General features: G+C 39.9%; 2 protein-coding genes across 3 annotated transcripts; one reads left to right on the forward strand and one right to left on the reverse strand.

Annotated features, from left to right (window-relative positions):
- Positions 1-4,531: 4,531 nt before the first annotated feature.
- trim13 (tripartite motif containing 13) lies at positions 4,532-6,770 on the reverse strand. Of its 2 annotated transcripts, none has more exons than XM_070914477.1 (2): positions 6,732-6,770; positions 4,532-6,075 (listed from the first exon to the last, which is right to left on the reverse strand). In XM_070914477.1, exons 1-2 carry the CDS (start codon positions 6,762-6,764, stop codon positions 4,873-4,875), a joined length of 1,236 nt encoding a protein of 411 aa, XP_070770578.1. In that variant the 5' UTR covers positions 6,765-6,770; the 3' UTR covers positions 4,532-4,872. The 2 variants fall into 2 exon arrangements, with proteins under 2 accessions (XP_070770578.1, XP_070770579.1); XM_070914478.1 differs by lacking the exon at positions 6,732-6,770 and adding an exon at positions 6,173-6,229.
- Positions 6,771-7,691: 921 nt separating this feature from the next.
- Positions 7,692-15,346, forward strand: spryd7b (SPRY domain containing 7b). The gene is made up of 5 exons (XM_070914479.1): positions 7,692-7,804; positions 9,191-9,307; positions 9,706-9,872; positions 11,961-12,063; positions 14,129-15,346. The coding sequence occupies exons 1-5, from the start codon at positions 7,699-7,701 to the stop codon at positions 14,224-14,226; spliced, it is 591 nt and encodes a 196-aa protein (XP_070770580.1). The 5' UTR covers positions 7,692-7,698; the 3' UTR covers positions 14,227-15,346.
- Positions 15,347-15,395: the final 49 nt, after the last annotated feature.

The following is a 15,395-nucleotide window of genomic DNA, read 5'->3' on the forward strand; positions in this document are numbered from 1 at the left end:
GTCAGTAGCACTAATGTATGTTACTGGGCATGAAAATGCCACTGTATTTGGAGTGATACTGTGACTCCTTAGAAAATGTGATATTTAATCTGAGTCACGCAAAGTACAGACTGCTATTTTTCTCCCTGTCAACCCTGCCCCCTTGTTTTCACAATGCTTAGCTTACACAAACCATGTGATTTTTTTCTTTTTTTCTTTTTTTTTTTTACCATATTTGTGTTAGTTAGTTTGGAACATTGGATATGCTAGTAAACCATTCAAGTCAACAATGTCAAATTGGCAAATGCAGTCTTTCCTCATAATAGTTTGTGCAGCTTTTACTACTGGAAAAAACAGTTTCTACTAAAATGCAATCATTATGTTCAACTGTATTAGAAAAGTAGTCAGCACAAATCCTTGGACTCAAGATGTGAAATTACTTGTGTTAATTAAGGGGAATCCTAATGTTACAGCATGCAATGATATTTTAGACAACAGTATGCTTCCAGTGTTGTGGCTACAGTTTGGAGAAGGCCCTTTCATGTTCCAACATGACAGTGTCCCTGTGCAAGATCCATAAAGAAATGTTTTTCTGAGTTTGGAGTGAAGTGCAGAGAGCCCTGACCTCAACACCCATCCAACAGCTTTGGGATAAATTGGAAGCTGACCAGCCTCAACGCCCAACCTCATGCAAATCCCTGCAGCCAGGTTTCAAACTCTTGTTGAAAGTGTTATAGCAGCATAGTAAATCCCCATGGTTTGGAAATGAGATCCTATTTGAGTGTGGCATTCTGGTGTCCACATACTTTCAGCCATAAAGTGCGCTTTGTTGCCTAACGCTACAATTTTGACAGGCTGACCTCAGAATTACATTAAACTGCATTGTCTTTGTGTGTGTGTGTGTGTGTGTGTGTTTCAGGTGGTGAACGTCTTGCCTGCTTTTAGGAGTCGACAGAAGACCTACATCTGCAAAAGACGCTGATCGTCTGAACGTCTTTAGGTAGATAAATAATAGGTAATAAGTCTGAACCCATCTGTGAACATATGGTTTGGAGAAGAAGCCTGAAGGTTGAAGAGTGCACAAAATGACACCTAAGATGACGAGAGTCAGAAGCAGAGGGCCCATGACTGCAGTTCTGGCGATGCTGTAGCAGCACGGAATGGTTTGTGGGTTACACTGAGATGCAGGCCATACTGTGCTGCCGCAGTAAAGCCTGAATATACAACATGGCTGCCACCTTGCAGTTCTTCAACCTGTTGTCCTTTTCAGTGATGATTGAAGTGGACTTCTACTACCACGCCTGCATATAGTCTTCACTGTCTGAAGTAATACCACATAGACGGCTGTTTTTCTGATGATAAGAAGTTGGTTGGATTTGCCTTTCTCATTTGCTGGTCGCCTTACTGTAGCAGCACGTAAATATTGGAGTTAAGACTCTAGCTGAAGCCTCCAGTATTGATCGTGCTGCTGAAGCAAAGCTGACCACTCACAATCGGCGCAACCAACCACTGAGTGTACTCAGAACACCCTGGTGGTGCCAAACAGTGACTTAACAGTGAGTGCTTGAGAGATGCTTACAGGTGCATTGTTTACACAGATTATGAGCTAACCTCCAACACTGCCTTGTTTTAATAGTTGAAATGTGTATACACCATCGTTTTACATTTCACTGTTATGTCTGCACACTGAGAAATAAAACTTTCAATTGGCTTTTGTTTGTAATGTGTTTTGAACGTGACATGTTGAACTTGAACACTGAAAGTCCCTTGCGTGGCTTTAAACAGTTCCGCCATCCACAAAGAAGAAACGCACACGATGCCTGTGTGGCCTTGCTGCAGCGCCACCGGGATGTCCCGCATGTTCAGCATGAGCCCTGACACGGACAGATTTGCGGCGGATTAAAATTATTACAATCATTATTCTGTAGACTGTACACCAAAATTATTTATTTATTTTTAAATGTCAAAATGCATTCAGTTTATGAAAGTCGAGATATTTTGTGAAACCGATTTCTGCCCATCTGAAACTCGGACGGCCTTTTATTATCTATTTTCTCGCATATAACAACCCACTCGCTTTAGATTATTGTGTATTATGACTTCTTTATGCCCACAAACCTATGATATATTGTATACATTCTGATGTTCACTGAACACTGGATGTTGTAACGAATGATATGGCGTCCTGTAAAATGGATAACGACCTCCATTTTAAATGGTGTCGGAGGCGAGCGTAACGCTGGCATCTCTGTTGTACCAGGTCATCCGATGACGATAATCCCAAATCAGTGTTACCTAATAAAAATGACTCGATTCGTGTTGTCTTATAGGCCTTTGGGATAATGTGGCATCCGTTAGTATTTTGTGACAGCCAAAGCTTGGTTGTCACAAAGTACTTTAGGCCACAGACTTTGTGAACTTAGACGGTAAAATAAAAATCTTCAAAATCAGAAAACTGAAGTGAAGAAAGTGGCTGAGTGGTTACACTTGTTTTCAAAGTCGCACGGACCGGACCTTGCTTATGCTGAAAATATATGAAATAAATAAACTTGTGACATAATTTATTATTTTATTGATTACATTTTTCATGGTGATCATGGATCTCTCCTGGCCCAGTAATATCTTACTGTCCACTGAACAAATGCATGTTGCTGCAGCCTTCTTCCATTTGGCCTCGTAGGCCTTTTCAATGATAATTCTGAATTCTAGTATTTGTTTTCGCAACTATAATGCAAAATGATATCAGAGAGAATATCGTACGCATTTTAGGATTCTTTTTTTTCCTAAGCACTAAGGCTTGCTTTTTTTTCCAAATGGAGAAATATTCACATCTAAAATATATTTTAACATTCAGGCCTTTATCGTTTTTATTTGATTTAAAAGATGATATGCCTGAATATAATAATATGCATTATTTTACAGCGCATGGCTGCAAGATGGACTTAGAAAATACCTTTTCTCTGTGAGTGTGTGTAAATATGAACAATTATTCATTGTAATTTATTTTTGGAAATTCTTAAATTACTGTACCCTTTCCTAAGTGCAGTAATTAAATTTTAAAGTATGTCTGACTATTTTGCGCATGTAGAAAAACAACACATAATGTGGCAGCGTCTTTATAGTGTTGTACGGCTTGAAATTCCACATTTTGTCTTACACCTGTCGTTAAGCTTCATTTTTTGCTGTTGTGTGACTTTTTGCACTTATTTACCTGCTTTTGTATCGCTCGTGCTTATTTCTATTACCTGTAGAACAATACACTACATCCGTTTTTGTTTGCGCCTTATCTTTATTTGCAACCACATTTTCCAGAAAACGTGAAAATGGGCTTCTGTGTAAAATTATTATCACAACAATAGAAACTAACATGGAAATAGTTGCTTTAATCACAGGAAAAATAAAACAGGTCTTCACTTAAGTCACCATTTCATACTCAGACCCTCGGTGTGCGGGACCTGATCTGGTGTTGAGATTAGACACTGGATACACTAAATATTCTCTTATTATCTGGATATTTAGTCATATGGATTGAATAGATGGTGACTTGAAATTTATTTTCATAAACACTTCACATAGGCCCAGCTTTGACCGTGCGACCTGCCTCTATAGTGGTTTTTCAGAAAAGTCTTGGCCATATACAGTTATTCACGATCGTTTTTCTAAATTTGGATTGAGTTCAAGTTTTTCAGGCCATATTTAAATTTGCGTGCCTTGACAATTAAAATATTAATGTAGAGTGCTACATTTATTTTCATCCTATGTTTGCCTGGCAACAGAAGGCTATATATATGTACATGCCTGCCATGACGTACATCCTGAATTATGGTCAGTGCTGACATCACGGATTCACTTTGTGGTCTGATTTGGGGATTTTTTTTTTTTTTTTTTTTTTCAAAATGCATCTCTGCTCAAGAGATTAAATAAATAAATAAAAGGATAAATGATCAATTCACTGCTCGTCCTTTTGCTCTGACCTATTTTAATAAAGACCACTATTGGTGATGAGCCAAAGATTTCACTGAGAATTTTAATAACTTCAATTTGCCCACACAATTGCATTTTGATTTTTAGTTTTCTACTAATTCAGATGCATAGCAGTAAAATAGGCCTACACTGTACTTTTAACTTAACAGCCTGCAGATGTTTGACTTTATAGACCGGACAAGTCATGAAACGAATGAGTCACATGAACCTCCAAATAAATCCAGCACGCGTGACAATCTATCTATCATTATTTTTTATTATCACTGAAAGGGGAAGTGCACTTGTCGATTTTTTTTAGGTTTCATGGAAACATCATATTCTTTTTTTTCTCTTGCACTGTGTCTGCAGCCTGGTGAATATTTCACACGGGCCCTGTTATGCAACGTTTGTAACCTTGAAGAGGTTGCAGCATCACTGTGGTGCGGGCGCGCTGTGCGGGGAAGAGGCCACGGATTACACAGTATATTTCTTCTATTTCTCACTTGCTTAGTTCATAGGATGGATTTTGTCGCTTAATAGTTGGATGATTTGGCCTGTCACACTGAATAAAAACAAACATGGAGGTGACTTAAATTTCTCATCTTTATTTATCAAGATCATCTTGGACAAGTATAAATTTGTCATCGTAATATAAAAAGAGAAAATAGATTGCACATTCGTGGAAGGAAATATGGGTTTGCGTCGATCTGATGTCAATGTAGGCTACAACCTCTGTAGATTAAGGATTGATTCTATGGCTTCATTGAGGTTTGCGTTTGGGCAAAAACAAAAGACAATGTAAACAGTCAGGTCAGCGAGTGTCTCCGTATATTTAGGTGCATATCTGTCACTAGTTTAATGCACCTCACGGGTCACTTGGATAACAATCTATAGCTGTGAGTGCATGGCAGAGATGCCACAGGCTAGTAATTAAAACAACTTACGACTGCCAATAAAATTGACAACAGAATCAATTAAGTTCATGATGCATTCCTGACCTGCACCCATTAAACTCGTGTACATGTCAGTCATTCCCCGCAGGTACACGCCAGTGTGGGTAAGGTGCGAGGAAACCGCAGCGAGAAATGGTTCAATCTGCGAGGGCACGTAGGCTGCGAGGTTGTGCGACTGCAGCAGCAGCAGTGTTGGCAGGAACAAAATCATAAATAAGGTGATCCATCTGATCACTGTCATCCGTGAGCCCCCGGCTCGGTAGGAGCCACTCTCGTGTGGAACTGAGATCTTGTCCACTTCTCTGAGCCGCAGTGAGTCCCACTTTTTGACATCGAAATTGCGCACAAGTGGACCGACGTCCATGTCTTTGCGAGAGGGCAGTGGAGTCTCCTTAAGCAACCTAAACTTCTCCCGAAACTCCTGCATCTGCTGCAGGAAGCACAGGGGGTCGCCGACGCTCCTGAAAGAATCAGCGATGCTGAGCGCCAGCCTCTGCTCCTCCATCGCTGCGCTCAGCTTGGTGATCTCCGGGTCGTATGCTTGCATCACCACCAGCTTCAGTGTTTCGAAATCGGAGAGGATCTCATTCTTTTTGCATTCAATGGAACTGATGAGTTTGTCGAAATAGTCGGTTACTTTTTCTGCGTCCTTGGTCACCGACTGAAGCGCCTTTTTCTTGCTCGCTTGAAGTGTCTCCAGGCAGGACACGATATCTGCGCTCTGCCAGCTCTCCACTCCGTGAAGCAGCTCTTCAAACGCCTCCTTCTCTCGTTCATACGCCTCCTCCAAGGAGCAGAATTTATGCCCTTTGTGGTCATCTGTTGTTGCGCAAAACCCACAAATCAGTTTTAAGTCCGTGGCGCAAAATATGTTTAGAGGCTGGCCGCAGTGTTGTTTACAAACAGACATCTTAGGCATAACCCTGATTTTGCTGTACTTCTCCACTATTCCGCGTAGAGAGTAGTTGATCTGCAGGCTGTTTGCGCCGTTGTGAGGGGTCTCTTTGCGGCATGTGGGGCATTTGAAAGGTGTTCTGAAAGCTGGACCTCGGTTCCCCTCCAAGAGTCCCTCCAAGCATTTCTTGCAAAAACTGTGTGAGCACAGCAAAACCCGCGGGTCCTCGAACAGACCGCAGCAGATTGGGCACGTAAGTTCCTCTTCTAGCTGCTCCATGGCATCCTGCAAACACATTACCCAGGCGTCAAATCGATGTTTAATTCAAATAAAGAAAACCCAATAAATCAGCACTTTATAAAACAGGCTACACAATACGCACCCACAGAGAGGGACGCTGCCCCATGAGGCAGGCTAATAAATTATACACGAAAATGCTGTAGCATCGCAAAGGATACAGGTTTTTGCAGTCAGTGTTCCAGCTGTGTGTGGAGTATTCCCATCCTGAAAGTGAAACTGACTTGCATCGCTGTGCCCGCGTAAAAGCTTGGCATGAGCTCTGCCAAAGGCTCCGTTTGGCCATATAACGTTAAGTCACATCCTGCTTTTTGATGTCTTTCTGTCACCAGCTGGCGTTGTCAGAAACTTAAAACCGCGTCGTGAAATCCGTCTGGAAATGACTCAAAATCCTTAATAACTTTATAGCTGCAGACTGTAACAGCAAACGATTTTCTCTTGGCTTTGTAATACAGTAATAGCAGAACAGTGGTTAGCTAGTTGAGCCCTAAATTACCGCCGCCTAACCAATCCAATGCGACAAATTATCGACAAACAGGGTTCGCGTTTGCGTTGCTCCTGTTGGCAAGGTACTGAAGTGGGGCTGTGACAGATTTTGCAAGCGCATAGTAACATGCAACTACTGGACCAAAAGAATCACTCACCAGCTGCTGAGACGCACAGTGCAACGCAATCATGGCGCTTGTTGCTGTGCAGACTTCGCCCTTTCCGGGTATGGAGTTAACCATTTCAGTGGCGCACAGAAAATTAAAACACACTGATTCGTCTGTATTTGCTCACAGGTAAATGAGGCTGTGTACTAAAACGCCACCAACTCGAAAGCTACTGGTATTTCGAGTTTTTTTGGCAGCTTAATTCTGAGCATTGGGATGTTTACGTTTTTGTCCGTGTAGGGTAACTTGCAGAGGATCCCTGACAGTCGGATGGGGGAGGGGCTGTTGCTATGCAAAACATTACAGCGTGAAAAACTGTCAAGTAGGTTTTAGTCCCAGCTCGGCATCACAGGGTTTTATACTGCCCCACTTCAGTCGCTTATGTGGGTACTTGTCAATATATGTATCTGTAAACAGCTAACACGATAAAAGGTGCACGTGAAGGCGCCAGCTGTATCAGCTGATATAAAAAGTAAACTTCAATGCTATGTCACATTATCTTCACACCGTGAGCGAGCAGAGACCGGGGAAGACTATCTAAATCTCACATCAGCAACGTTGTTTCGGCTTTATGTTTCTTCCAGCTGAAAGCAACCTCTAAAGATGCTCTTCAGTTATGAATGGGTATTACAAATCCAGCATTTGTCCCATAAACATTTGATGTATTTTCTAAAACTTACTTTCTTTTCACTTGAGGTTATGTAACATCGATATCCAATAGTTACTTAGTCACGTGTAGAAATTTTGACCTTGATTTTCTTCCCTTGTTTCCATGCCATCAGGAGCAACTGCCTATCTTAGCCACTGATTGGATACAGTTGGGTAGCAGGGGCTTATGCAGCTCCGACCTCTGCCGCCAGGTGTCGCTGTTGTGTTCGGGCAGCCTGCCGTTTTAACGCCAAGCACTCTTTGGTTGGATGGTGTGAGTTTGTTTCCGGATGTTGAGCTAGTATCAAGGATGGCTGCGATGTTTACGTGTTGTCTAGGCTGCTGCGGAGATGGCGGACCAGGCCATATTCCCCTCAAAGAAATGCCCACTGTTCAGTTAGATACTCACCACATGGGTAAGTGAGTTTGTCCGTTATTGTGACAGCTGATGTCGGCTACATGCAGTTGATGTCCACACACGCCTATCTGTGTGCATGATGTTTTGCTACTTCCGGCGTTAATATTAAGCTAGCAAGCTAACCGACAGCTGCTCCTGGTGTCATAACCAACGCAATTTAATGTTTTTTGGTAGCATCGAGTGGTCGCAGTTGCGTCTTCTAACATTCCCCTTTAATAAGCTCCTACAAAGCTTATCAATTAATTAAATACAGTGTGACATGACGTTAATATCAACAGACAGAGCAACTCGTGACATCTCAGCGCTTCGCTCCTGCAACTAAACTCACGACGCGGGTGAAAGCTATCATTTCCCATTTCTTTCACTTAATAAACTTTAAAGGTCTCCTCTACATATAAAAACATTCTGCTTTTCATCATAATTTGTGTGTGGTCTGTTTTTTCCAGTTCAATTACCTCCTTATAAGTTCTCAATAGCACATCTACTCCTTCTCTCTTATTGAAAAACCCGTAAGATATGAGTATGCAAATATTTTTCGTTTACAATTTGTAACTATTGGACACAAGATGCGTCCTACGTTGAAAAAGTGTATTTTAGGTGAATGTGCACTGGATGATTGCATACTGGACCACAATTGGCTTTCAAACTAGTTGTGATGTCAGAAAACCCTGCTCATAATACACATCTTAAACTGAGATTTAAGGTGAGCACAGAAAAAACTTTACTGCTACAGCAGATTCATTTTAAAACTTATATTGTCAAACTCACCCTGCAATGTGAAGGTCAAACATCCAAGTGAAGTAACAATGAAGATAACACAATTTTATGTAGAGAGGGACTTTAAGGTGTGATTTACCCCAGTTGTATTTAATTAATATTACTTTTTGAAGAGGTTCCATCAGGGAAATGCAACCGAAGCTTTAACTTCTTTCAATAAAGTGTTAACTGCCAGTAACTTACCTGCCTTTCTACCCTGAGGAATATCTGGATTTTTAAATGGCACCTGCAGAGAATTCAAATCACCCAACAGCAATTGGCATAGTGCTGAAATGATAAGATGATTGATCAGCAACAATTTTGATAATATATTAATTATTTGTCATTTATAAAGCTAAAATCTCAATCATTCTGTTTCCAGCTTTTCAGATGTGAGGATTTTCTGCTTTTGTCAGACTTATGATTACAAATTGAATATCTTTGCATTGTTGGTTACAGAAAACAAGCCCTTTGAAGTTGTCATCTTGGGCTCTAGGAAATAGTGATGGACATTTTCACTTTCAATTTATTAATCAACAAAAATAATTAGCAGATTATTTGACAGTGAAAACAATCGCACTCTGAATTATGTGAGTTTACTACAATTATTTTTGCCTTTCTTTTGCAGGCACAGATGTTGTCATTGTAAAGAGCGGCCGGAGGATATGTGGCACTGGAGGCTGCCTGGCCAACGCTCCTCTGCACCAGAACAAAAGTTATTTTGAGTTTAAGATCCAGTCCACTGGTAAGCACTTGGCTCCTAGCTCCTGCCTTTTTTTTCTTGCCAGATTGACATTTTCTGGTGCATTCCTCGTGGGAGTTACTGATACTGACACGCTGCAGTCTTTAGTGGCTACATCTTGTGACTGCATGCCCATAGGTGGAATTCAGTTCACTTACAAAGACAGTGTTTAAAATCACAAGAAATATGCTTTCTTACACGTATGACCTTAAGCTAAGCTACCATCATGCAGCTCCACACTTGCCACAGACATTCAATTGCGAATGTGTTATGCATGTTAATCTTGCATACTCATTTTTTCTTGCAGCAGGCCTTTGTCAGAAATAGAAACACATTTTAATCTTTGTGGTTAAAACAGTGTTTTGAAATAGCAGATACTCAGTGTTGTGCTTTGTGTTTAGGTGTGTGGGGAATAGGTGTGGCTACGCAGAAAGTGAATCTTAATCAAGTGCCTTTGGGCAGAGACACAAACAGCCTTGTCCTGAGGCATGATGGGTCTGTGTACCACAATAATGAAGAGAAGAATCGTCTGCCAGCAAACAGCCTTCCTCAGGAGGGGGACATTGTGGTAAGTGCTGAAAAGCTGCAAATGAAGACTGACCTTTTTCTCTGAATCTGCATCTTGTCAAATAAGTGAGAACCAGCAAGTGTAAATTGACATAGACACTGAAATTATAAATTAACTGGAATAATATAAGCAAGCCAGTCAGTTTCTATTGATCTAAGATATAGATCGTTTTATCTGACATGGGTGCTCAAAGGATTTCTTGTAGAGTAAAGGTGCTTCACTAATTGTTGCTGAGATCTCTTTTTTTTATTATCAGTTTAGTCTGTGCACATATTGATCTTCCAACCAACATGTGAGTGTGAGATTGTGTGTATTTACAGAACTTTAATCAACCCCTTTTAGACTAATCATCTGCTATACACCTGCTGGATGAGGCTGGTCTGCCGGTCCTGTGAGACCCTCAATAGAGTTTGGTATTGTGGGGTTTTTTCTTCAAGGCAGCTAGCTGACAATAATTGTCACATTTTAATGCTTGGTCTAATATGGGCTGGATAGCCTTCTGTTTGTGCCAAAGTGTGCCACATGTGCACCAGATTGCTATTTTGCTTCAGTTTATAAATCATAACATATTTTTCATTATTCCAAGACAACATTTTTTGGATTTCTTGTTGATTTTTTTAAATTTTAAATTTTTTTTTACAAACCTTGTCATACAGGACTCAGAAGTCATTTTGTAAGATGTGATGTTAATGAGCACCGACTTGGGGTCTGAAAAATGGATTGGAGGAGTTAGCCAGTGCAGCAGAAAATACAGCGGGTGCCGGCGGTTGCTGTGCAAAACCGAGCAGGAGTGGGCAGGAGCACATGCAGACCTCTATCTATCACTGTCAGCAAGCATGTCATTATCTGCACAAAGTAGTGTTTGACACACTGTACATGACATGTAATAAGTCAAATCATTGTTTTTTCTTTTTTCAAACCTACACCCTAACCCTACATTATTGCTTTAGGCCTCATCATGCTCATTTTATGACACTTGAAAGTCCTGCTGAAGAAGAGACAAAACAGCTTAAAGCTACTACGACTTAAAACCAAGTTTTAAGTTCCAGTCGCTTTGGCGACCCCTGAAGTCCTGTAGTGGCAGTACTGTATTTATGTGAGCTTTACCAGAGGGACCCCACACACGCACACAGATGGCAGAGCAAGACATCTATGCAGATGAACCTGTCTTACTGCAAACTGAGTAATTGTGCAGGAATACATTTGTGGAGAGAAGAGAATAATTTTTCTGATAACAAGGTATTTTCATCATGGGCCAAATTCAGGTCAGTCAGTAAAACTGTGTTATCACGACCTAAATTGAGTGATGCTTGCTCATTTGGGTTTGTAATGTACAGGAAATATGAACACCTGTACCTCAATAAATTCCAACACTACACTGTCCTTATGAAGCTCGTTATCAGCTATCATACATTTGTGATGTTTTTTATTTTGCATGCTGTACAATAATATCTTTTAAAAAGCACCACAAACTACAGCTTCAAAAATTGGCCCTTCAAGGGTTTGTTTAATGGTAATTTTACAACACAAGCTTGTATAACGAAATGTACTTTTATAGTCCCTTTATGCTTCCCACACACAACGCAACACAGAGCAAAACATGACAAAAAAAAGCTTCAAATTTTGATGGAGTGCAGGGTGAACAGGCTTTGTCTGGGGTGGGTACTGTCTCTTAATATCCTTCGGGCTCTACGCAGGCACCTCACTTCACCGATATCACTTATGCTCGGTAGATCTGTACCAATTTATGACTGATTCAAGCTACTCTCACATATTTCAGAGCAATTGCAATTCTTTGGCAAGAGTTTTTTGAAAAAATCGACAGGTAGCAGTCACCATGGTACAGTAGGAGAGAGTGTAACTGCAGGACATAGAGGAAAGAAAAGAATACTGTGGGATCAAAACCTATACATACACAGGTTTTTCCTGCTCCTCTTGACTCAATTCTTATCTTACAGTCACAAACTTTGAATAGCCATGCTACCCATATGAAGGTTTGATTTTGATAATTAAACCGGGTTTAAATGTGTAATCATATTTCGATGCAAACATTCAGTGATTAATTAAATGTATGTTTGTGTTCCTCAGGGCATCACATATGACCATGTGGAGCTGAATTTATATCTGAATGGAAAGAACATGCATTGTCCTGCCTCGGGGATCCGAGGCACTGTATACCCTGTTGTTTATGGTAAGTGTATTTGTTGGCTTGATATGCTGACTAGTTTGCAGAGGTTTGATGATCTTGGGATTACGAACATTATTGACTGCCAAACTGCTTTTTCAGAAATGCAATTATGACAGTTACAATGTTATTCCACTAGAGGGCTCTATTTGTACACTTTTACATACCTGCTCTGTTAGCTGCACTTAAAAGGGTCTTTTATTTGCATATTTGAACACAAAGAGATTCCATACATTCAAGAGTGAGTTATATGGACTGATCAACACAAATCCTTAAGCAGGAAGGGGCAGTCTTTCCACCGAGGATCAAGGCATGCAGGTTTTATTCTGGTCAAAGGCTACAGCAGATTATGTCATTAACTGGCTTTTTCTTTCTGGTTGCTGTTAAGCTAGTCAGTATCCAGCGATTTTATGTTGGAAAGAAAACATGTTGTTTCTTAGTGGCAGCTTTGCTTGTTCCTTTCCTACAGCAGGAAAAAACTGTAACTAGTGACTCATTTGTTTGAGCTTTCTTGTGCAAACACCCTCTGTTTTTAAGCACTGCTGATATTTCTGAGCTAGAAAATATATCCATGTGATCAGGAAGTCACACTGGATGCCTTCATAAATATCATCTCAAACTTTCCAATCCATTTTCTCTCTGTGTATGAACAGTAACATCATTCATGTTTAAAGGGCAAGACAAACGTTTTTGGCTGTTAGTGTTGTCACGTCACTATTTTCTAATAAGCATTTACATAAACTGAACTCCCTTGTGGGAATAGGGATATGCTCCACTCCTCTGTGTTAATCTGGTATGTTATTTGAATTAGACTGCGACTACCTAAGCATTATTCAATACCAATGTTGTCAAAAAATATAGATTTTTGTTAGGTTAATAATTAGACTCAATAAAAATTATAATATTTAATTAAGCTGGTAATGGGAAAATTCTTTATATTTATAATAATTAATATATAATAATATAATTATAAGCTCCCCACCCTGAAAACTAAACGTTTTCACCAAATTAGTTCCATGAGCTGCAGTGGCACGGTAGCATAGTTTTATTATTCCTCTTTAAATGATTGCCTTCTTATATTTTAATTTACAACAAAGACTGCTTTGTCTTATCTGCACCGCCATAGCTCAGTTTTCCAGTGGATGCAGAGTTTGCATTGGAGAACCTTTTTCTGTTTTTAAATGACACTTTAGAAAGGGGTGCCATATACAGTAGTTTATATGCTTTTTGGATGAGTGGCGAAGGAGACCTACAAACATCACCTCAGGTTGACAACTGGTAAACAAAACGGGGACACTGTAAGTTGCTGTGCCAGTTGGCGTGGGAGAGTGTTTGGCCTGGAGGTGATGTTACTGGTGCTGAGAACCGATTTATAAGATTAGTAGATCACCACGCTAACTGTCCATCCCAAGTTGAGTTAAAAACATTCTGGCACCTAAAGATTTCAGTATTAACACACAAAATGTAACATTATATACTGAGAGATTATGTTCAAATAGTTGCTGTTACAAGGCATTTGACCTCATTTCTGCAGAACAAATAACTTAGTATTAAGTAAGACAAATGTTTGCTATTTATCATATTATTACCCCTGAGTAAGACATGACATCAATTCAATTGATTTTACTTTATTCCACCAGAATAATCTACTCAGCATCAGCATCTCTCCAGGGAGTCTTGGGTATATACTGTATATGATTTTGATGTACAAATATAGTCAACAAAAAGTTTAATGAGGTCACATTTCTACATACATTTGAAACCATGGTATGTTTGGTTTTCATTTACCAATCAACCCTGACTATAGCCAAGCATCACCCATTTGATTCAATGGCACAGACAAACTAACATGCATCTTGGGTTTAAATATTTGACTGAATGTACATGCAGGAACTTTTTAAAGAAATACTGAAACATGGATATGCACAATACATGTGACGTTGTCAAACACTGTGAAAACGTTTGTTTAATTTTTTTTACTTAAATGCTAATAGTAAAAATCTGTTTTAAGAGGTTAACATGTTTACAATCTCTAAGCTTGTGCTTGTGTCTTTCCCTTCTTTTGTTTCAGTGGATGACAGTGCCATATTAGACTGCCAGTTTAGTGACTTCTATCACACAGCTCCACAAGGATTTGAGAAGATCCTCTTTGAACAACAAATCTTCTGAAGGAGCACTTCATCCTCAGTCCCTCTTTTTCGTTGTCATCCTCCCCTATATCTCATAGCAACCTCTGTGACACTACAGTTTGACCTTGATTGGGTAAAATCATTATGTGTGGCTTTTTGTTTGTTTGTTTCCCCTGATTACTCTGTCGCTCTACTGCTGCTCTGGATTGACGTTGGAGTATCCTTGAAAGGAGTGGGGATTTCTGATTGTTGGTCGGCTATGACTGTTGCAGTCTGCGCTGATGGAAAACTGTCAAATCATTACCTTGTGCCAGTGGTAATCACCCTGTATTAACTGAAACACTTTCAATCGCTGCTTACATTCTCAATCTGTGTGTAGATGACAGAAGGTGGATGGTAAAATGTTCCCATTTTTCAGGATCAGAAGCCATGTTTTATTGACATTGCATAGTCTCCTAGATGCCATACTGACATCTCAGCATACGCCCTATATTTATTTGTATTTATTGAAGTCACAGATCAATGCGATATGTCTCTTTGGTATGACAAAACATGTCCTTTCTTTGGCCGGCAAGAGTTTTCAGACTAATGAAGGATCAGCTGTCAATAATGAGACATCAGTCAACAATATCCCATTCAATTTTATGTTGCCTTCTTTAATTCAAAATTCAATTAAAAGTGGGGATATTGCAACACTTCTTAATTCATGTCACTGTTTCAATTTGAGTTGGTACAGAGATGGTTTAAAATACTCCAGTAAACCAGTGCACATTCCAGGGGACAGACAGTGTCTGAGGTTGACTTTTCACTGAGGTATGCTGAGGTGACGGAGCTGGAAAATGTTTTAAAAAGCGAAACATTGACACTAACAAGATTGATTTCTAAATCACACAGCCCTGTGGTTTTCCCACACTTATCTCATCCTGAAATCTTTTATGGTGTATTTATTTCAAATATCAGAATATAACCAGAGCAGGTGCTGATTGTCTCTGATTAGAGATATATGGTTAAAAATGTCAATCTGTTGTGTTGTATTGGCATTGCATATCCGCTGCTGAAGTGTGACAGTTAAATATTTCAGATGCTTGTCTTTGTTTGCACTAATGATGTTATTGTACAAGCAATTTCCAAATATTGTTGATTCATTAAACTTTTGTGTCTGGAGGCATACCTTTGTCAGAGTCCTGTTTTGCTTTTGGTTGTTGTTAA

This window comes from Enoplosus armatus, chromosome 11 (genome assembly GCF_043641665.1).
Source record: "Enoplosus armatus isolate fEnoArm2 chromosome 11, fEnoArm2.hap1, whole genome shotgun sequence".
Taxonomy (NCBI): Eukaryota; Metazoa; Chordata; class Actinopteri; order Centrarchiformes; family Enoplosidae; genus Enoplosus; species Enoplosus armatus.